General features: G+C 41.7%; 1 protein-coding gene across 2 annotated transcripts in view; it reads right to left on the bottom strand.

Annotated features, from left to right (window-relative positions):
• The window catches only part of PCSK5 (proprotein convertase subtilisin/kexin type 5), a 495,662-nt gene that overhangs the window by 68,980 nt on the left and 403,171 nt on the right, over positions 1–23,511 (bottom strand). For both annotated transcript variants that reach the window (XM_043891234.1, XM_043891235.1), the window contains exons 23-24: positions 20,311–20,517; positions 18,906–18,974 (exon numbers count right to left, since the gene is read on the bottom strand). In XM_043891234.1, the coding sequence (XP_043747169.1) occupies positions 18,906–18,974; positions 20,311–20,517 (276 nt within the window). The remainder of the gene's footprint in view (positions 1–18,905; positions 18,975–20,310; positions 20,518–23,511) is intronic.

Here is a 23,511-nt window from a genome sequence, read left to right as displayed (position 1 = left end):
CTACTGAAAATAAAATGCATACATTGTGGCCCTTATCTCTAAATATTTCAGTATATATTTCTTTAAGAATAAATATATTCTCTTATGTAACCACAGTATAGCCATTAACTTCAAGAAATTTATCATTGATAAATACACTGATCTACCCTCTGTATTCCAGTTTTTTTCAGTTGACTCTGTCATGTCCAGTGGGGATCTGTTCTGGAGTTACATATTGCATTTAGTTATCTTGTCTCTTTTATAACCTGGAACAACTCCTTGGTCTTCTTTGTCCTTTGTGACACATTTTTGAAAGGCAGTGGTTCGTTTTTAATAGCATGTTTCTCATTTGGCTTTTGCCTGATATTTCTTATTGGTTAGATTCAGGTTAAACGTTCTCAGCCAAACTATTGCATAGGTCGTGTAGTGTCCTTCTCAAACCATCCTATCCAGAAATAGACAACATCCATCCATCCGTCTATCCCTCTTTAGTGATGTCAATTTGCGCTATTGTTTTTTTGCATCTCAAGAAATTTCCTTGAGCTGCAATCCAGCATACCACTCAGCCCCTGAAACTGGTAAACAGTTCCTCTAAGACAGCTACAAAGATGATGTTCCAAGAGAGGCAGGACAAGGGGTTTCAGAATTCAGAGCTCAACATCAAGGCAGGAAGAGATTTTTGAGATAATAAAACAATATTAGTAATTATGCCATTAATAATATCTATAAGAAATGCCAGCATTTATTGAGCCCTTACCATATGCGAAGTGCTTAATTATGTATTTTAAATGGTGTATTAGGTTTCTATTGCTGTCATAACACATTACTGTGGATTTAGCAGCTGAAAACATTACAGACAGATTATTTTACTGTTCTGTGGGTTAGAAGTTGGTATTGGTCTCGGCTAAAATCAGTTGCGGCAGGGCTGGCTCCTTTCTGGGGGTTCTACATAGAGAATCCAATTCCTTACTCATCTGGGTTGTTGGCAAAATTCAGTTCTTCACAGTTGTAGGACCGAGATCCATCCCCTTACTGGCAATCTCTGAGGGTTGTATCCAGCTTTGAGAGACCACCTACATCCCTTGGCTTGAGCGGGGGTGGGGGGGCCTTCAGCTAGCTTCAGAGCCAGCAGTGACGGCTCTCCCCTTCTCTCTCATTTCTCTCCAACTGTAGATAGAAAGGTTCTCCACTTTTGAGGACTCATGTGCTTAGGTTTTGCCCATCTGGATAATCTAGGATAATATCCCCATCTTAAAATCTTCAACATTAATCACATCTTCAAAGTCCCTTTTGCTGCAGAAGGCAACATATTCATAGGATTCAGGGATTAGGGTGTGGATGTCTTTGGGGGCGCTGTTACTCCCTGAAAGATAGATTGACTCCCAGCAATGCCGCCAGATAGGTACCGAAATTGCACCCAGTATGTACAATGATACCGAAGTTTAGAGAAGTTAAATGCTTTTCCCAGAATCAGACAACTGCTAAAGAGGCTGAGCCTGGATTAATTTCAAGCCGGAGGGTTTATCTAATCTGGAGGATTAACATTTTTATTTTAGCAGCAGAATCCTTCATCAAATAGGAACTTATGAAAAATCAAATCCGTAAAAAAGGAGGAAAGCAAAGCTGCTCTGGCTAAATTGGGAGAAGTGGACAGTGGGGGAGAGAAAGGCTTCACAGAATAGGAGGCTGACCGCTCACAGTCCAGTCTCTGCTTCCAGACAAGCATGTGAGGCCCATGGACAAGGGTGTAGTGACTTGGCCGGCACAGTGTGCTCTGGGGCTGGAGTTCGGCTCTTCCACTCCCCACAAGGGCCCTTTCAAACCTGTACCATAGGTTCACTTGTTAGCAATCTGCTCGTCTATTTGTTCTAAAACTGTGGATTGAGCACCTACACAGGGTGGGCAGGATTCAGAAATGATGAGAGGACAGTGAAGAGAATAAAGTCCCTGCCTGCCTGCCTGGCAGTTACGTGTTAATGGGAAAAGACAGCCAACAAGTTTTTAAACTGCATACAAAATTGAAATAAGAGATCATTGCATGTGATCTGCCAGGATTAAAAAAAGGTAATTGATGTGTGTATGTGTGTTTGTCGAGGATGAGAATGGGGGTGAGGGGTGGGGGCAGGGAGGCGAAAGAGAGAGAGAGACAGAAAGAAAGGCTGGCTTTCGGCTGAGTGCAGAAGGGAAGCCTCTTAGAGGTGTTGTTTAAACTGAGATGTGATGACAGGAAGGAGCCAGCCAGGTTAATATGTAAAGTGTTCCAGTGGAGGAAGTCACAGCTAGGGCAGGGCCTGGGATCAAGAATGGGCCAGAAACAATCACGAGCGGGAGCCCCCAGTGTGGCTGGAGAGTGAGGATGCGGGGAGAGAGGCAGGGTTGAGGTCAGAGTCACGGAGGAGGCTAAAATTAGTAAGGCTCTTCGGATTTAAACACACGTCTGTCAGTTGCCCAGCGTTTTCTACTAATTCTAACTTGAATCGGGCTTAGAATCCCAAGTACAGGATCCCTGGCTTCTTGGCTGAGCAGAAGTGTTACGCCCCATCAGATGAGGTTTCTGTTCACTGGACAGGGTTCCAATGCTTTTTCCTGATTTCTTGCTAAGTTCCCAGGGGGCCCATCCCATTAATGCACCCTGGGCACATAATGTGACAGTCAGACAGTGGCTCTGGGTAATTGTCGTTAGCCGTGTGTGCCACGGTCAGGGTAAGCAGTTACTGATTTCATGGTTCTGATTTGCATTTTAACATTCAAGAGGGGTAATTACGATACCCAGTCCCCAGAAATAATTGACAGATTTTATGTTTTGAAATCTCAGTAGGTCAAACTTCCCATTTGTAAAACTTTTCAGTTGCTCTTTTGCTGAACACATAAAGCAATTTTACTTCTGAACTGAGACCTTGTATGCCAAATTTTTATAGCCTTAAATATAGTATTTTATCACTACTATAAATGGTTCTTGACTCACCTCCCACAGACCCTTCAGTGCTAAAGGCAATAGCCTCCCTAATTCACTTGTTTCAATTCATAGAAGATTTTTAAGTTGAAGCCAGGTCATTTGGATAATATTTCAGATGTACAGACTGCATTTCTGCTAAACATAATAAATCTGCACTTTTACAATTGGTGTGGGCAGCTAGCATGATTGTACTAGGCTTTCCAATAAACACACCTTCTGAACGACCTCTTTTCTCTTTTTACACTCACCTCCAGACCTCACCCAATGGCTCAATGTCATCCTGAAATGTTGGGGACATGGTCATACGGAGACTACATTTTTAGGTTGATTTATTTTTCTAGTGGAGCATCCAGGTTTCTAGCAATTATTTTAGGGCATTAAGTTCCATCATGATGATAAATCAAGCTGTCAGTTCTTTCTGGTCCAAATTAGAGGTTGGAGAGATTGAGAAACTTTTCTGGTTGAATATTCCACCTTTTGCGTCTCCAGATCAGTTTACATGTGTTGCTATTAGTCTGGAGGTAATGCCATGTGTATCCTAGGATTTGCTCTGATCCCGATGAGCTGATTGGATGGGGACTTCTCATGCAGAAATGCTTCTCTCCCAGTGCTCTCATGGGCCTCCCAGTTCCTGGTAGACATGGAACAAAGAAGGGGCTGGGAGGTAGATATCCCTGGGTTGCTTGCTTAGTTCATACAAAACATTATCTAGTTGTCTCACCTAGGGGTGGATAGCTTATAGACAGAACACACTGTCTTAATGGAAAATATTTGAAAAACAAAAGTTGGCAGCTACAGATGGCCATAGGCACTGGTGGGAGGAAAAAAGGTTTGATTGACCTGGTACCATCCCCAGTGAGGATAGGACTAATATTTGGAGATGTCGGCATGGTTACCCCCTGCCTTCTAGTACTTCAACTTTGGGTACTTGGCCAAGGGGTGGGAAATGAGGACCTGTGTTGCCTGGGCCCTGTCCCCGCGCCCTCGGCTGTCTCCGGCTTGCTTGGCCATTTTGTCCCCCTTCTGCGTCTTGTGCCCTGGGCTGGCCCACTGTGCTGGACGCTGAACTGAGGCTGCGTGTCGGGCTGCAGCCAAGGTTCCTCTGGTGGGAGTTGTAGGGAGACTTCATGGAAAGGATGAATCTGGACTGCTACCAAATTACCCTCCTGTTGACTGTTGGAAGGCTGGAATTTCAGACCCAGGAGGTGCAGAGGCAATTTACTGACACTCATTGTTGGCCTGAGTCTTAGCTGGAGATCTGCCTGAGGAGCAGCTGGGTATCAACATGCAGATGCTCCTGCCTCACCCACACTCAACTTCTCTCGGTTCTGGTGTCTGCCCTGTGACTTCAATTTTTTTTTTTCCCCTGCCAGTGGAGCTTAAAGCTCCTCTTACCATCTGGCAAAGGACTGTGAAATAGCACTGTAGCAGTGGTCCTGGGAGATAGAGCCCTGGGGGTCAGAAGAGGACAGCTCCTGGTAGGCACAAAAATCACAAGTATTTACTGAGTACCTACCTGCTGACAAACACCATGCTAAGTGCTTATGACATGATGCCACGGAAGTTAGACATATGGCCTCAGGTATAGTAACAGGCCTCTTGGTGATGGCAGAGATGATAGGAAAGAAAAAGTATGGAAATGGAGAGAAAGCAAATTGCATTTTATTTTGGTATTAATAATAGAGCCTCTTGGTTTCATTCCCTTAGGGAGCCCAAGATATGATCATTTTTCTAGTTTTCATTATAATCTCTAGGGCTGTATTAAAAGGTAGAAGGAAGGCAACTTATGTATATTTTCCTTTATAAAACAGGATGGAGTTAGGAAATGAAAAGTGTACCACAAAGATTTTCATTTGTGGTAGGGGAAGGATGGAGACAGATGCGATGATTATAGACTCCATTTTCCACAATCCCACAAAATCAAGTGAGATCTAACCATCCAAGGTTCCAGTCACTATTGGTGGTCTCACTTTTACTTTTGTTTTAAAATTAGCAGATAGACATAAGCTGAACTCTTGGTTACTGAGAGATTTCTGAGTATCAATATTCAGAGGGATTTCTGAGTATCAGTATTCAGAAATACCTTACTACAAAAAGTAATGCGGCAACATGTTTCCAGTTTGTGTTTCCAATACAGAAGAGGTACTCTCATTGGTTTTTAGAGAGCTCTGTTAAAGTGAAATCCATCCCCATCCAGCCCAAGTGTTCTTTGCCCCTAATTCCTGGCAGTTTAATGTTGCAGACACCATGGTGCTTTCAGAAATGGCAGCCCCTCCAGCCTGTGTGTGTTGTGCTCAGCCACACTCTGAGTTTTTGTTTAACTAGGTTTGTTTTGGAAGTAATTGGCTCGGCTCTGTCCTGCAAGCGTACGTGATTCAGACAGCCTTGGCTTGCAGCTTGACTTTGCAGGTCAGTTACACAACAAGCAGGAGGAACTTTGATTATACCCGGCTCTGGGGGAAAATAGTGTAAAGAGCCAATGATGAGCTAGTTGCTCTAGCATTGGACTTAGGATACCTTCCCACAATTTTCTTTTCCCTCATTGCTGTAAGAATGTGAACATGAATGTAGGGGGAGAAGGGGGTAACTTCAGGAAACACAACTAAGTAGCATGAGACTATAGCCAAGAGTGAAACAAATATGGCAGATTGACTTAACAACCTCATTTATATTCTCTAGAAAAATGGTGTATGAGTGCAATCTGTTCTGGAAAAAGAGCATATATTTGAATATTCTGTTGGTTTGGAGCCAGAGAGTCCTAAGCTTAAATTTGGTTCTGAAACTTGCTACTTATGTGACTTTGGGCAAGTTGCATACTCTCTGGGCCTTGGTTTTCTCATCTGTAAAGTGGGGATAAGGATTTCGAACAGAGAGGATTGTACTGGGGAGTAGAGATCATGTTTGTAAAGTGCCTACCTAGCTGAGCACCTCATATGGAATGGACCATAAGTTGTAGTTGATAGAATGTATTCGACTCTGCTTTAGCTTCTGTCCTCAACAAAGTGTTTTAAATATGATAGTGAAGTTATCTTTTTATATTATAATCTTAATTCTGATTGCACATTAGAATCAGTCCAAGAGTTTTGAAAAAATATGGGTGTCTGAGCCTCACTCCAGACCAGTGAAATCAGAAACCTTGGAAATGGGTTTCAGAACTGCATTTTTCCATTCCCACTGCCTCCCCCCACCACCCTGGGTGATTCTTAGAAGCACCTGGGCCCGAGAATCACCAAGCCTTCCATTTCCACATGAGCCCTTTGAGAGCAGAGAGCATGTTTTCACTTGTGCATGCTGGGCTGCAGTCCATGGGGTCACAGAGAGTTTGGACACAACCAAGTGACTAACGCTAACACTATATCCCCAGGCTTAGCCAAATATAGGTGCTCAGTAGATGTTTCTTGAACTAAATTCCAAAAAATGGAGAGAAGTTGTCCAGATTTCCAAGACTGGTCTCATATGGCACATTTCTTGGGCAGCAGATGAAGGCAAGAGATGCCAGCATCTTATTATTCTCATAATAGGGATTTGAAAGTGCAAGGTAAAGAAAGATCAAGGGCCTTTCAGCTGACAGTTTACCTGTCATGTCATTTATCACTGGGCCTCTTTTTGACTCTTCTGTTGCCAAGGGATCAGAGAGAGGTGAGATAGTAGAATACTTTGGAAAACTCCATCAGTTGAAAAAAAAATAGCACCTTTTTCAGAAGAGTTTTTTTCTTGAAAGAAGGAAAAAGTCAGACACTGCCAAGATAGATAGTGGGCAGTTATCTTGGGTAAGATTCAGAGCTGCAGAAGAGAGAAGTCAGTGACCCCAGTGATGGGGTGCAGGTTTGGGGCTGTTTCATGCACAAATATGTGAGGTGAGACCTCAGCATATACAATAGCAGTCTTAGTCATTACCTTGTGAGAATGTCCTTAGGGTATTCACAGTATTAGTTTCTTTCTCTTTCGTGGGCACCTGGCAAGATTGCATCTCCCCCAGTCTGCAGGCTCAGGCAGAACCATATGACTTGCTTTGACCAAAAAATATGTGAGCAGGAGTTACAAGTGTTAATCCTGGGGAAACCTTTAAGAGCCAGTGTATCGGGTTGGCCACAAAGTTCATTCAGGCTTTTCCATATTATCTTAAAACGTTTTGGCCAACCCAATACTTTGCTTCTGCCACAACAAGGTAATTAATGACTGCTCCATCACCCTGGGGCCTGGACTGAGTGCAGGGAGCCGGCCTGAATGTACAGGCCCCTTACGGCTCTGAGAGAGATCAAAAGGTCTCTCTTTGTCCTGCCACCCCTTCTTGTTAAAGTATAGACTGGCATTTGTCTCCTTCAGGGAAAAAACACACCGGTGACCTTTTTGCCTGTTTTTCTGGTGCTGATAAGCTCATCATGCCTGAAACCTGTTTTCATCTAATGTTCTATTGATGAAGCCTGTTTTCTATCTAATGTTCTAATGATCTTAATCATGTTGGGCGCTAGGGTAATTAATGCTTTACTGATCTTAAGTGTGGGAATTTAAAACATCTGTAGCTCTGCACGTATGCGAAACCCTCGATCTATTCTTAGTAACTCCTGTTAGCGTATATATAGGCGTGGTATTCTTCAATAAAGTTGGCGGAGTCAGACGCAAGCGGACTCCGTCCCTCTCAACCCCATCTTTCTCTTTCTGAGTCTTCTTTTTCCTAGGTACTCTGGTGATTGCGTTCTTGACCAGTTCGTTTGCCGGCAGGCTCCGGCAACTGAGGACCATGAAGAGCAGAGTTCTCAGCTGACCCATGATGGAGATGTAGCATGAGTGAGAAATAAACTTTTGTTGTTTATTAAGTTCTTGAGATTTGGGGATCATCTGTTATCATAGCACAACCTTGCCTATCATAGAGTGTACTTAGGACAAACAGCTTCAAAGTCAACTGCTTCGTCTGTGAAAAAGAGTAAGCAAAGTTATGCACAAGACTGCTTGAAACTGACAGCTTAACTCCTCTTTCACTTCCCATATGCATAAAATCGATCAAGTTTTAGCAATTCTTTAATCCTCAGTTTCTCTACCTGTGAAAACCACTGGATTATAGATGCAAAAACACATCACCTACATTGAGTGTTCAGCGGAGTGCCTGGTGAGTGAATGATGATGCCAGATAAATATTAGGTTAAACAGTCCAATTATTTGTGGAATAAATAAAGGGCAAGCACAAAAGTACGCAATAAATATTTGCTAAGTGAATTCATCAAGAAAGCTAAGATAAATAAGGAACCATGGAACTGCAAAACTTATGCAAATTCTTTCAACAATGAGTTCTCTTTTCTTAAGGTTTCTTTCCTTCTAACCCACCACCTTTGAAATAAGGTAGCACTTAGAAAATGAGGGGAGAAGGAGGCTCTAATAAATGATAAATATATATGTGTGTATATATACACACACAATGGAGCTTGCTCGTTTCTCTTTTCTTTAGCAAACTGATGACAGTGCATTTAGATGCCAGTCCTTTCTCTGAAGATGGCTTGTGTTGGCCTTTTAAAGAAAAGAGGCATTTTGAACTGCACTTCCCCATCTATCCATGGAAAATGATAGTAGGAAACCACCTGGGTCACGCGCTAAGGTTGGTCAGACAGAGAGGAGTGCAAGAGGTCACTAGAAGGCCCTTTGTTTCACTTTTACCGTCAGCAACTTCTTTCCAATTTAAAGGAGACACCAGCCTAGTATACATTTTATTCTGCAACGCCTTTTCTTTGGAAGGCACCAAAACTGTTTGACACTGTTCTTGTTCCCCTGCAACTTTGTGGAAAAGGTTCAAAGGGAGATCTGGGTAAAATTCAGAGTGATCTGTGACCACGATGTTTAATTTGAAAAACCTTGTATGTTTGCTCCATTGGAAAACTAAAATGTGAGCTTCATGTCTCAAATGTCTTGATATTACTTCCTCTATGAACGAGGTCTCAGTCCTTAATAGAAAATAGAGTAGCAGAAGGAAGTGAGGTGGTTCTCTTAATTCATAGATCTGAAGCTTGAATTAAACATGGGTCGGGGGAGAGAGCATACCTCATCTTCACGTGGAGAAGAGAGGGTTGTCTCTTGTGATGGAATCTACTTTCCAGAAAGCAAAAGAGTTACTGTGAAAGTGAATGAACTGAAGGGATGTCAAGAGACAGAGAGGAATCCTGGGCTAAACAAAAATGTGCCACTTACTCTCAATCTGGCTGTTGAAAGGATTGCCCTGTATTCTCTACCCCACCTCAGAACATTCCAGATGCAGGCCCTGAAGGCTAACAGCCTCAGGTGATCTGGGATCCTTGATTAATCTACATGACTATTAAGAATAGTTTCATGATTCGGTAAATTTAGTTATGGCGTCTGCATAAAGTTGTAGCCAAACAAAGAATCACTGTTGTGTGTAGAATTGAGGAAAGGGGCAGATATAAAAAGATTTTTAAAAAATCTTTATAATTCCATAAAGCATAAGACTCTTCACTATAGAATCAGAAGGAAAGAACATTAGATGGTATGGAGAGAGTGGTTGTAGAGCACATGGCTTTTGATCTTGAGCTATCCAGAATCAAGTCCTGGTCCTATGGTCACCAGCCCTGTTATCTTGCATAAGTTGCTTAACTGTTCTGAGCTTAATCTCCTCATCTGAAAAATGAGAATGATAATTACACTCGCTTCTTAGAACACAAGTTAAGTGTTCAATAAATGCTAGTAATTAGTTGACTGTCATGGTTTTACTGTGTGGAAATGGGGAAGAGGGGCCTTGGTAGGCCCATTGTAATGTCATCCTTTTCTTTCTAAGTCGCATGTATTGAAACACAAGTTTTATTGTGTAACATTTGCCCGTTTCAAGTGTATAGTTCTATGAATTTTGACAAACATACAGTCATGTAATCACCTCTGACAGTCAAGACAGAATATTTCCAACACCCTGGATAGTACCTTATGGCCTTTATGATGAGGACGATGGGAGTAGTATTAACTGAAATCCATAATAGACTGAGATTTCCCTAGTTTTTACCTATTGTCTTTTTCTGTCCCAGGATCCCATCTAGGATACCATATGATATTTAGCTCTCATGTTTCCTTAGGCTCCCCTTGACTATGACAGTTTCCCAGACTTGACTTGTTTTACCACCTTAACAGTGTTGAGGAGTACTAATCAGGTATTTCATGAACTATCTCACTATTGAGATTTGTTTGATGTTTTCCTCATGATTAGACTGGCCTTGTGAGTTTTGAGGGGGCTTCCCTGGTGACTCAGCTGGTAAAGAATCCTCCTGCAATGCAGGAGACCCCAGTTCGATTTCTGGGTCAGGAAGATCCCCTGGAGAAGGGATAGGCTACCCACTCCAGTAAACATGGGCTTCCCCGGTGGCTCAGATGGTAAAGAATCTGCCTGCAATGCGGGAGACCTGGGTTCGATCCTTGGGCTGGAACCCTGGAGGAGAGCATGGCAACCCACTCCACTATTCTTGCCTGGAGAATCCCCATGTACAGAGGAGCCTGGCGGGCTACAGTCCGTGAGGTCAGAAAGAGTTGGACACGACTGAGTGACTAAGCACATATACACACATGGGTTTTCACGTGGAAAACTGCAGAGGCAAAGTGCCATTCTGATCTTATTACATCAAGGGTACCTGCCTATTAGTCTGATATGCCATTGCTGATGTTGGCCTTGATCACATGGGTGAGGTAGAACTTGTCAGTTTCCTGCACTGTGAGGCTCTTCTCTCTTCCTCCCTTTCATGCTTCCCTCCTGGAGAGAAATCACTACATGTGACCTATACTTCAGGAGTAGGGAGTTATGCTCTGCTTCCTGGAGGGAGGAGTCCTAGGTAGTTATTTGGAATTCTTTTGCCTGAAGCTGTGTCTCCTTTCTTTCATTTACATATTTATTCTACCATTTATTTATTTGTATCTTATGAGCTCATGGATTCTTATTTCTTAAATTTTTTTTTGGCTATGCCTCTAGGCATGTGTGATCTCAGTTCCCCAGCCAGGAATCAAATACACACCCTACATTGGAAGCACAATGTCTTAACCACTGGACCATCAGGGAAGTCCCTTGGATTCTTATTTTATGCTTTAGGCTATAAGCTAATTTGACTTTATTTATGTTATTGCTCAAATTGTTCCTGCTTCAGCTACTGGGAGATCTTTCAGATGTTTCCTACATCCCACCCCATCACGGTGGGGTTTTTCTTTGAGTGCGTTCTTACCTTCTGTCACTAAAAGAGGCTGCCCTCATCTTGTGTATTTCCTCTCCCAGTCCTCAGTTCGGTTCAGTCGCTCAGTTGTGTCCGACTCTTTGTGACCCCATGAATCGCAGCACACCAGGCCTCCCTGTCCATCACCAAATCTCGGAGTTTACTCAAACTCATGTCCATAGAGTCGGTGATGCCATCCAGCCATCTCATCTTCTGTCACCCCCTTCTCCTCCTGCCCCCAATCCCTCCTAGCATCAGGGTCTTTTCCAATGAGCCAGCTCTTCGCATCAGGTGGCCAAAGTATTGGAGTTTCAGCTTCAGCATCAGTCCCTCCAATGAACACCCAGGACTGATCTCCTTTAGGATGGACTGGTTGGATCTCCTTGCAGTCCAAGGGACTCTCAAGAGTCTTCTCCAACACCACAGTTCAAAAGCATCAATTTTTCGGAGCTTCACAGTCCAACTCTCACATCCATACATGACCACTGGAAAAACCATAGCCTTAACTAGACGGACCTTTGTTGGCAAAGAAATGTGTCTGCTTTTTAATATGCTGTCTAGGTTTGTCATAACTTTCCTTCCAAGCAGTAAGCATCTTTTAATTTTATGGCTGCTATCACCATCTGCAGTGATTTTTGGAGCCCCCAAAAATAAAGTCTGACACTGTTTCCACTGTTTCCCCATCTATTTCCCATGAAGTGATGGGACCAGATGCCATGATCTTAGTTTTCTGAACTTGAGCTTTAAGTGAACTTTTTCACTCTCCTCTTTCACTTTCATCAAGAGGCTCTTTAGTTCCTCTTCACTTTCTGCCATAAGGGTGGTGTCATCTGCATATCTGAGGTTATTGATATTTCTCCCGGCAATCTTGATTCCAGCTTGTGCTTCTTCCAGCCCAGCGTTTCTCATGATGTACTCTGCATATAAGGTAAATAAGCAGGGTGACAGTATACAGCCTTGACATACTCCTTTTCCTATTGGGAACCAGTCTGTTGTTCCATGTCCAGTTCTAACTGTTGCTTCCTGACCTGCATATAGGTTTCTCAAGAGGCAGGTCAGGTGGCCTGGTATTCCCATCTCTTTCAGAATTTTCCACCATTTATTGTGATCCGCACAGTCAAAGGCTTTGGCACAGTCAATAAAGCAGAAATAGATGTTTTTCTGGAACTCTCTTGCTTTTTCGATGATCCAGCGGATGTTGGCAATTTGATCTCTGGTTCCTCTGCCTTTTCTAAAACCAGCTTGAACATCTGGGAGTTCACGGTTCAGGTATTGCTGAAGCCTGGCTTGGAGAATTATGAGCATTACTTCACTAGCGTGTGAGATGAGTGCAATTGTGAGGTAGTTTGAGCATTCTCTGGGATTGCCTTTCTTTGGGATTGGAATGAAAACTGACCTTTACCAGTCCTGTGCCCACTGCTGAGTTTTCCAAATTTGCTGGCATATTGAGTGCAGCACTTTCACAGCATCATCTTTCAGGATTTGAAATAGCTCAACTGGAATTCTATCACCTCCACTAGCTTTGTTCATAGTGATGCTTCCTAAGGCCCACTTGACTTCACATTCCAGGATGTCTGGCTCTAGGTCAGTGATCACACCATCATGATTATCTGGGTCGTGAAGATCTTTTTTGTATAGTTCTTCTGTGTATTCTTGCCACCTCTTCTTAATACCTTCTGCTTCTGTTACGTCCATACCATTCCTGTCCTTTATCAAACCCATCTTTGCATGGAATGTTCCCTTGGTATCTCTGATAATCTTGAAGAGATCTCTATAGTCTTTCCCATTCTGTTGTTTTCCTCTATTTCTTTGCACTGATCGCTGAGGAAGGCTTTCTTATCTCTCCTGGCTATGCTTTGGAACTCTGCATTCAAATGGGAATATCTTTCCTTTTCTCTTTGGCTTTTCACTTGTCTTCTTTTCACAGCTATTTGTAAGGCCTCCTCAGACAACCATTTTGCGTTTTTGCATTTCTTTTCCATGGGGATGGTCTTGATCCCTGTCTCCTGTACAATGTCACGAACCTCTGTCCATAGTTCATCAGGCACTCTGTCTATCAGATCTAGTCCCTTAAATCTATCTCACTTCCACTGTATAATCATAAGGTATTTGATTTAGGTCATACCTGCATGGTGTAGTGGTTTTCCCTAGTTTCTTCAATTTAAGTCTGAATTTGGCAGTAAGGAGTTCATGACCTGAGCCACCGTCAGCTCCCAGTCTTGTTTTTGCTGACTGTATAGAGCTTCTCCATCTTTGGCTGCAAAGAATATAATCAGTCTGATTTCGGTGTTGACCAGCTGGTGATGTCCATGTGTAGAGTCTTCTCTTGTGTTGTTGGAAGAGGGTGTTTGTGAACGCACTGGTCATAGCAAACACCCTCTTCCAACAACACAAGAGAAGACTCTACACATGGACATCACCAGATGGTCAACACCGAAGAAAGATTGATTGTATTCTCCCGGTCCTAGAACCAGCCAGCACTCCAAGGAGCCCTGGTAGCTTTACTGAAGAGCGGGGTCAGGGATCAAGATCTGGGCACTAGGTGTGCCTATTGCTGCTGAGGTGTTGCTTCTAGGCTGACGGAGCATGAAGTGCTTTTTTCCCCTCCAACTTTAAGATATTTTTTTCACATCTGCAGAAAGCCTGAAATAGTACAAGAAACAATTTTGTATCCTTCACCTCAATCCTTTTTCTCCCCTGAACCATTTGAAAATAAGTTGTAAACATGATGACATTTCATTCCTAGCTCCTTAGTCATGAAAATCAAAGTGTCTCAAAACATTAACAGATGTCCCCTGGGGTCACAGTCAGCTCTAGCTGAGAATCGTTGGTCTAGACACTTTTATCGAGTTTACTAGGTGATATTGTGTACTTGTTAGTACGTCAGGAGACATACGATGTTAGGTTATATGGAACCAGCGATGGTGATGTTCAGTGCAATAGCTTGGTTAAATTGGTAACCAGCAAATCTCTCTATTGTGATTAACTAGTAGTTATGGAAGTACTTTGAATCTGTGTGATTATTCTGTTCCAGAACAATTTTCCACCTAATAACTTTAGCATCCGCTGATGGTTCTCCCTTGAGTCAGTACAGTAGGGGGTGTAAAATGATAATTTTCTAATTACTTTCTTGCATATATACCAGGTGAAAATTTACTGTAAAGAAGAGCTTTCTGCTTTATTCAATTTTTGTCCTCTCTTCTCTTCGTTGCTGTTTTTAAAATATCATTCTTGATGGGTGGATTTCTATTTATTCATTTTTGGCCGTACTGGGTCTTCGTTGCTGCTTGAGCTTTTCTCTAGGTGTGGTGCGTGGGCTTCTTCTTGCAGTGGCTTCTCTTGTTGCGGAGCACAGGCTCCAGGGCATGTGGATGTCAGCGCAGGCTCAGTAGTGTGGTGTACAGGCTTAGTTGCTCTGCAGCATGTGGGATCTTCCTGGACCAGGGATTGAACCCCGTGTCTCCAGCATTGGCAGGCAGGTTCTTTACCACTGAGCCACCAGAGAAGCCCCTGGATTTTTACTAATTGAATTGTAATTCTTTGTCATCATTTTTTTTAATGTTCAAATTGTCCCAAATTGGCCAGTGGGAGCCCATTCACACTAATTACTGTGTCATTTGTATGAATATGTAACCCACTTACACAGTTCAAATCAAGAGCATGTAAAAAGGTATACTTAGAGAAGTCTCACTCCTGTTCCCTTTACCCTTTTCTCTGTGGGTAAGCATTTTTGTGGCTTCTCAGGTGGTGCGATAGTAAAGAATCTGCCTGCTAATGCAGGAGGTGCAAGAGACATGGTTGGACCCCTGCGTCAGGAAGATCCCCTGGTGTGGGCAATGGCAACCCAATCCAGCATTCTTGCCTGGAAAATTCCATGGACAGAGGAGCCTGGTGGGCTACCATCACGGGATCACAAAGAATCGGACATGACTGAGCATACATACACACAAGCATTTTCATTAGTTTCTGATTTATCTTTTCTGTCTCTTATTTTAAACTAAGTAAAAAATGTATATATACACACAAATATCTTATTTAACCATGTTTTCTTAACAAAAAGATGGCATGCTATGTACATTCTTTTGTACTTTGCCTTCTACTTAACAGTATATCATGAAATCACTATCAGTTCATATAGATGTTTGCTCTTTTATGGTTGTATAAAAGAGTATGTGTTATTTAGTTGATTCAATGACCATTAGTTGATTCAGTTACCATTAGTATGTGTCCTTTAGTTGATTCAGTGAATTTCTTCCACAAAAGGCATTTATGCCATTTAAAATAGTTTATAAAATGTTTATACCGCAAACATAGACTTCCCTGGTGGTTCAAATGGTAAAGAATCTGCCTGCAATGCAGGAGACCCAGGTTTGATTCTTGGGTCAGGAAGATCCCCTGGAGAAAGGAATGGCAACCCACTCTGGTATTCTTGCCTGGATAATTCCATGGACAGAGGAACTTGGTGGGCTACAATTCATGGGGCCGCAGAGTCAGGTACTACTGAGTGACTAACACTAACTATACCACAAATAATACCACAGTGAATAATATTGTGAATATGCTGTTTTGAGTTTGTGGAGGCATATCCTCAGGACAGATTCCTAGAAGCAGTGTCGTGGGGTCAAGGGATAAATTCATATGTAATTGTGCTATGTACTGCCGGCCGTTCTTCAACAGTCACACCATCAGTCACAAGACTGCTTTCTTATAGCCTTGCTTGTACAGTGTATTATAAGCTTTTGAAATTTTGCCAATCTGATAGGTGAGAAATAGTATGTTACAGTAGCTTTAATTTGCATTTCCCACATAATGACTAAAGTTAAGCATCTTTTCTTATGCTTAAGGGCCATTTGTTTCATGTGATTTTTAAAACATGTCTCTCTCTTCATAATTTCATGGCTTCTTTTACTTTGTACCCGGAATTCTGAAATAGTCATCTAGCTGGTTTCTCTGCCTACAGCCTCACTCCCTGTCAGCTACCCTGAACACATTAATAGTTATTGAAGTTACAAAATTAATCTTCTTAAAACACCTCTTTAAAAAGCATTTTTTCCCCTGTAAGAACCTTCAATTATTCCCTTTTAGCCACAGAATACTTTTAAACTTATGAGTCCAGAATTCAAGTTATGGTTTTCATCCACTTCTCTAAACTTCTCTTTGCTTATTTATAGCCTTATGTTCCTTCTGCAAAATTAGTACACTCAGTGTCTAATCCATGGCAGAAATTGTTGCCTCCAAACCTTTTTTCTTTCAATTGTCTAGTTCTAAAGCCCCTCTTGGGATCAGTCCTGGGTGTTCATTGGAGGACTGATGTTGGAGCTGAAACTCCAATACTTTGGCCACCTGATGCGAAGAGCTGACTCATTTGAAAGACCCTGATGCTGGGAAAGATTGAGGGCAGGAGGAGAAGGGGATGACAGAGGATAAGATGGTTGGAGGGCATCACTGACGCAATGGACATGGGTTTGGGTGGACTCCAGCAGTTGGTGATGAACAGGGAGGCCTGGCGTGCTGTGGTTCATGGGGTCGCAAAGAGTCGTCGGACATGACTGAGCGACTGAACTGAACTGAAAGCCCCTCCATGGTGAAACCCTGTTCTTTTATCTGTCTTAATTCCATGGAAACTCTAAGACTTATGTCAAGTCCCATTTTCTTAGAAGCCTTCCTTAATCACTTGAGTGCCCGGGGGTTTCCTGCTTTGCTAAATTCACTTGGTACATATATTTATCCCCTTAATTAGTTCAGCTTAGTTTAAATAGTCTGTTTTTTTTTTTCTTTTTGCAGTTACTTAAAATTTTTCAAATTCATGTATATTTCCCCCCAAGAGTAGGAACTACCACTATTTTAGTAAGCAAATATTAATCAGTTTTCATCATCCATTTCTGAGCCAAGATAAAGTCATATTAACCTCTATTTTACTGATAAGGAAGTAAAGAGATCTTATGCAATTTGATTAAAATCAATCATTAAGTCAATGGTGATGTAGGTATGGGCCCCAAATCTTAGGTTATAGTTAATTGTCAAGTGTAAAAATGATCCTATTTGCTCACCCTCTCAATTAATGAAGAGATATAATGTAGGATGCTTATGTAGATTTATCTTATTTAAAATTTCTATTTAAGGTATTGGTTAGAAAGACAAAGAATTTGACGTTAAATCTTAGAATAAAATGGTATTATGTAAAATGCTATTTTTAGCCTGAAGAAAGGCCCATAAACACAATTTGACTAGAGAAAACATATCTAAATCCCTTTGTGTTCTGAGCCATGCATCTCTGTTTTGAATTTGGGAAACTCTCAAGGGTTTGCACATTTATTGTGCAAACATGCTGCTAGTTCTAGTGGGAGCAGAGTGCATAAGTCACAGAGTTTGTTTGCAAGTATTGGTAGTTTACTCTCTAAGCAGAAAGATATGTACACACCAAATATTACACAAATCAGCAGTAAAAGGTATGACCATTGGCCTGCAAACAAGGAGAAACAAGGAAAAAGAATTCAATTGGAAAGATTAATGAAAGCTTCAGAAATAAGATGATTGATCTCAGCTAAGGCAGTCCCCAAATAAACAAGGTCCAACATTTAGAGACTTTATAAATTAAGAGAAATTTTCAAATGAGAAATTAGCAGATTGTTCTGCGTGACTCTGTCACCCTCTCCTGTAATCCTGCTGCCCTGGGTACCTCTCTCTACTCTGGCAGGTTGACTTGCAAAAGGCATGGTTCCAGGTCTGCCACTTAGAGCAGCCAGAGGGGTCCTTGCAGCGGAATCTCAATCATGTTGCCTGTGAATTCCCTCTGCCGTGGCCAACACTCTGCACACAGTAGACAATTTAAGTGTCTTAAAGGAGTGAATGTAGTCTTTTAACAGCACTTTGTAAAGTGAATCAAACTATCTAATTTATCTCTTTTTCTTCAGGTTGATTCTTTTGGATTTTGAGTCCCTAGATGGCTAGGGTCTTCTATGGAATTTGTTTCCCAGGGAAGATGGCTCAGTTTCATCTTTAACCGAATCAACTAGGGGAGGGGTGGGTACAATGCAGATCATGGTTGTCACTCTTCCCAGCCCCATGCCAAGATTCTCACTGATCCTAGATAAGTCTACACACATTCATCCATCCCTTTAAACTTTTAAGAGTCAAAATCATAGGTTTGAGATTTTATACACATGCACATGCATGTACACACACACAAACACATGCACACACACAGGCACACAACCCTCTGTCCATGATGCATAAAGATGTTAGCATGGACACACACAATACACGATAGCAAAGGTGTAAAAAGAGACCACAAAATTTAGCTGGGAAAATGAGCAAATGAGCTGGGAATGGGCAAATATGGTCTGAAATGGGCAAAAAAGTGAAATCAAGATTGTCAAAACATTTATCCTTGCTCCCTGCAAGAAAGACCACCTCTTGTCTCTTCATAAGAAACACTGGGAATTGCTCATCTTTTAGATTTTAATACTTTCATTACTTAGTGTAGATCTGTTTTTGCTTTCTAAAAAAATTAGTATTTTATCTGTAAATGTCTTGACTCTAAATGCTACTTCCTCCTTGTGTGATTGTCCTTTCCTAAAGTTGAGTTTCATGAAGACAGGTGACCTATCCATTGCCTCAAAAGGGAGTATCTCTCTCGGTAACCACGTTTGTGTTAGAGTTAGCCTACATAATGGATATTGATGATGACAACAATGACAAGAGTCCCTGTTGAAGGAATGACAGGAGAGGATGTAGGAAGGACACAGTTGTTTCAACTCTAAGCAAAAGGGAAGATGACATACCTAAGCTGCATCCCAGACACCCTTCTTCACAAGACACACATTCTTCATAGTCTGGGTCTTGGATTTCACCTACACAATATAAACAGGAATAAAAAAGCACAATTTCACTTTACTTTCACTGAATGGAAACACAAATAATTGCTATCAAAATATGTTGGTGTGTAGCTTATTTTCAAGCAAATTGTAGAGCAGTTATGAAACCCCAAACCATGCTTTGGAGATAAGTATGTCACCCACATTTTTTATCTCCTTCTATTAATTTAATAAATATTTAGTAGATTGGATTAGCTTGATTGGGTACAAGTAGAACAGAATTAGACTGTATGCCATGCAACTAGTTTTGAAGTCAAGTTGGTGTGCTGTATCTATTAAAGAAGTAAGTTCTGTTTCGAAAATGTGGTTGGGTATGTAAAATGATGAAGCTCTGTCTCCTTATGTCTGTTGTTGTAAATACTTTTTTAAAAGTTTTAAATTCTATACTACCTTAGTAGGACTTCCCAGATGACACTAGTGGTAAAGAACCCTTGCAATGCAGTAGACTTAAAAGATGCAGGTTTGATCCCTGGGTTGGGAAGATCCGCTGGAGAAGAGCATGGCAACCCACTCCAATATTCTTGCTTAGAAAATCCCATGAACAGAGGAGCCTGGTGGGGGTATACAGTCCATAGGGTCGCAAAGAGTTGGACATGACTGAAGTGACTTAGCACACACACACAACCTTAGTAAGCATTAAGAAGAAAAAAGAAAGAGGTCTTCATTATTCTAGAAATGTGCTAAAGCTCCTTCAGCACCAGACCAGGCATAATTCTTATACAGCAGAGAAAGTCTGCAGCATTTTATATGAACAAGAGCAAAATCTATATGTACTGTTTTTTAATTCCCTTCTTGCAGTGTAAGTAGGAATTGAACAGTAACAGTAACACATATATTCCCAGAACATTTTTGCATTTCCCGGTCATTTTAAGTAGGCTCATTCTCACTGGTTCCTGCCAGCAAGCAAGCACAGAGCATGCTATGCTCTCCCTCTCACAAATGAAGAAACCAAGGCATGGAGAAGCTAGATTGATTTTGCCCAGGGTCTCATAACTAGTGATTGGGAAGGAGAAAATTGTGGGCCAGGACATTTGAATTCTAATCTGATTTTCTCTCCATTATACCTTTCCCATAAACCCTCCACTGGAGTTCACCTTCTATGTATGTGATTAGCTGCATGCCTTAGTCCTTGGATTGTGTCTAAGGAAACACTTGGGGAAGGAGAACAGGGTAGGTATCACTGTCCCCACTTGTGTAGAGTCGTGGGAAATCATCCAGGTGTGACCATTGCACCGGGTAGATAGATACTCAAGTCTCTGGGGCACTCAGGGTGCAGCCCCTTTTGTCTGCAGCGGCTCCACGGCAGCATTACCTTGTCCACATTCTAACTTCTGGCAGCTGTGATTGGAGGGCATCATGAAGTAGCCGCGCACACATCGGGTACAGACGTGTGTGCTGTGACAGAGCTCACAGTTGTCTGGGCAGGGCTGGCAGACGTGGCCCTCGTCAGGGTAGTAGCCCGGGGGGCAGCTCTCTCGACACTCCCCCCAGTACAGGAACCGCTCTCGGCCACGCTTATCTAAAGAGAAAGGAGCAAAATGAAAAGAGGGAAGATGTACAAAATTAGCTATGAAGATAACAATAGCTGAAGACATTTTGTTTAAAAGATCTGACCAAGCGCTTTTACTCCCAGCAGATCAAGGAGATAAAAATGGATTGAATGAAAAATGCAGTATCTTTGAACTTTTATCTGAAAAGATTTCCTTGAAGTCCTTTTGGTATCAGTGGAAGCTCTCAGAGTTGGTGACTATAAAGATCCCATGAGAATAAACAAGTGCTTGATGCATTTCTATGATAGTGCAATCTTTTAGAATGATTTTGAATTCTGTTATCAAAATCACATGCTTGTCTTAATTGTCTAAGGACTGAATTTTTGCGCAACTACCAACTCCTGTATTGACAGCCTACTGAAGCTCTCAACCAAACACCCCTCTTTGACTCCTTTGCATGAATTCCTGGAAGTCCTGTCAACATTGGATGCTACAAGGAAAGAATCAGCAGTGCCCCCAGTATGAGACTGGGAATTTGCTCCTGTGGAGAAACCAATGTTGCCACTGGAGAAATGGACGCAAACTATCATAATCAATGCAAAAGGATTCTAATCAGTTCTAATCACATGCTTAAATACACAAGATTAATGTAGATGCACCTGAAAGCCTCTACCCCCCACCCCCCCGACCCCCTGAAGTTTTCACTTGTGCTTCGTGTGACTTGGGCATCTGTCTTCTGTGAATCAGGTCTCCCATGTGCTTCTAGTTTTGAAAATATCTGTGTTCCCCAAAACAACTGGGTCTAGAGCTCACTCATCATGTGATCTACCACATGAAGATCCTGAACCATTGACCCTCGAGAAGCAAGGCTGCCAGATTTTTAAAGATAGTGCTGACCTCATGTTACAAGTGCAAAATCCAAAAGTCAGAATAATATTAAATTGAACCACATGAAATTGCCAACAATCAGCTGTTTTTTTTTTTTTTACCTGTAAACTAGGCACTTTAAAAAGGTTTAACCTAATTTTCTTATTTAATTAAAGTCCTATTTCAAATGCAGTTTAAAAACCACTCTCTTGAATTATGAACTCTGAAGCTCCCTTTTTTTTCTGATGGCAGTTTCATACCAGAAGTCTGCTGGTCCTTACAGGACAAGGAATATAAAGAGAGCCTCCAAAGAAGTTAAAAAAGAAAAGTGTTTGCAGTCTCCAAGTTAGACCTGGAAGAACATTATCCTCTAAAGGAAGGGAGTGTTTGGGAGGATGCAATGTGTATTTGGTGATTCTACATCTACAGATCAAGGTTTGGAGCACAGAACCCTAATCTGGTGGGACCTGGAATCTCAAGAGGCCACACAAAGGTCAACTTTCCAAGTTGTGTTCTTTTCAGTCACCATTACTCATTGAGAAAAGGATCCTACTTTACAGAGTGCCAGCCTTCCCACACGTAGATAGTAAGATGTGAAGGCTAGCAGTGAAAAGCCTACCCTATCCTCCACCTTCCTGTCCATCCCCTACACCTACACTTGATGTCAACTCAGGATCCAGAGGCTTGGGGACAGCTTGGCATATGGTTATGAGTTTTAAATATATGTTTATTGAATGATTGAATGAATGAGTGAGTGAATTCATATTTGTCAACATTCCTGTTTTTCAAACATATCCAACTGGATCAACAATCTTAAAAATGAATGATGATGATTTCAGATATTAGAAGAAATGTTATTCAGTTCCATTTTGATTGTTCAGATATGGCTTTGTTATTTGAACCCCTTTGTGTATTATAATTTGGGCTTAAAGGACAGAGATTTAAAGGGTCTTGTTTAAAATACATGGACTGTGCAAAAGGAAGTCATTTAGGTACCTTCAAAATGGCAGGCTTTCCCCACCTGCTTGGGTCAGGATTATGCCAAGATTTGATCATATTTCTAATAGCTTGACAGCATGGCAGCTTACTTAGCTTTGGGTGATAATTTGGATACCTCAGTGATTTGCATATCATACATAAAATTTTGGCTACTTGCCCAGAGTCTCAGAATTTAAGTTCCTGTAATGATATGTAGGAGAAGCTGGTTCTGATAGTAGAACGGCTGATGTTTTTGTTAGGTGCCAAAACCTTTCATGTGGCAATGTGAGATGAAAGTTAAAAAGCAAAGAACTCCCAGAGAGGTTCAGGTTGGCTTTCATTTATACTGAAGAGTAATTAATTGTTTTCAGAGTGTATCTTGGCAGCTGATTTTGTTAGAAGGGAGGGTGGACCAACGTGAAGTCATTGGATGTTTGCCAGAGGAAAGGAAGGTCGAAGGTTGCAGGCAGGATGGGAACAGGATTGCTGGGAAGGAAGAAAGAAAGGCTGAGGACTCCGAAAATAAACTTTATAAAGTTTACTTCAACATTTTGCTTACTGCAGCTACTGTATAATTGGTAGAATTTAGCTTTGGGTTCAGTTTGGTAGAGGATAAACTGGGGTGAGAGTCTAGAGTGAATTTTCACCAATAGAACTAGCCTTCTGCCTTTCCAAAAGGATTCAGACCTAACTTTAACAGAGTTACAATTCAGCAAGAGGTGAAGTTTCTACAAAGAGTTGGGAGAGGCTTATGTGTGTGGATGGGGCTCGCTAGCCAGAGGAATTTCAGCCTTTGAGTAAAGCCTCTTGATACAAAACTGTATCCATTCCATCATCTACCTTCTGTAGCACCGAATCATGGATTAGCTGCCCTAATACATGGACTTGGGATATTGCACTCTTAACAGGCAGAAAACCCTGCTAATCAGAACCTGCCCAACCATCCCCTCTTCAGGAAGCCTCTTTTGCTCACTACAGCTGAAAGTAGTGACATGTGGTAGGGTTACTGCCATTCATTCAGTCTTTATCTGATATCTTCTCATTTTATAATACATGAGGACAAACCTGTTTGTTAGGTTGTTAACTTGAATGTGAGTATCATATTATCATTTACTGTATCTTCCATGGCACCTATGTAGAGCAACTTATACATAGGAGTGGCACAATACATTTAAAAA

Source organism: Cervus elaphus, chromosome 29 (genome assembly GCF_910594005.1).
Source record: "Cervus elaphus chromosome 29, mCerEla1.1, whole genome shotgun sequence".
NCBI classification, from domain to species: domain Eukaryota; kingdom Metazoa; phylum Chordata; class Mammalia; order Artiodactyla; family Cervidae; genus Cervus; species Cervus elaphus.
This window is presented reverse-complemented; position numbering and strand designations above follow the sequence as displayed.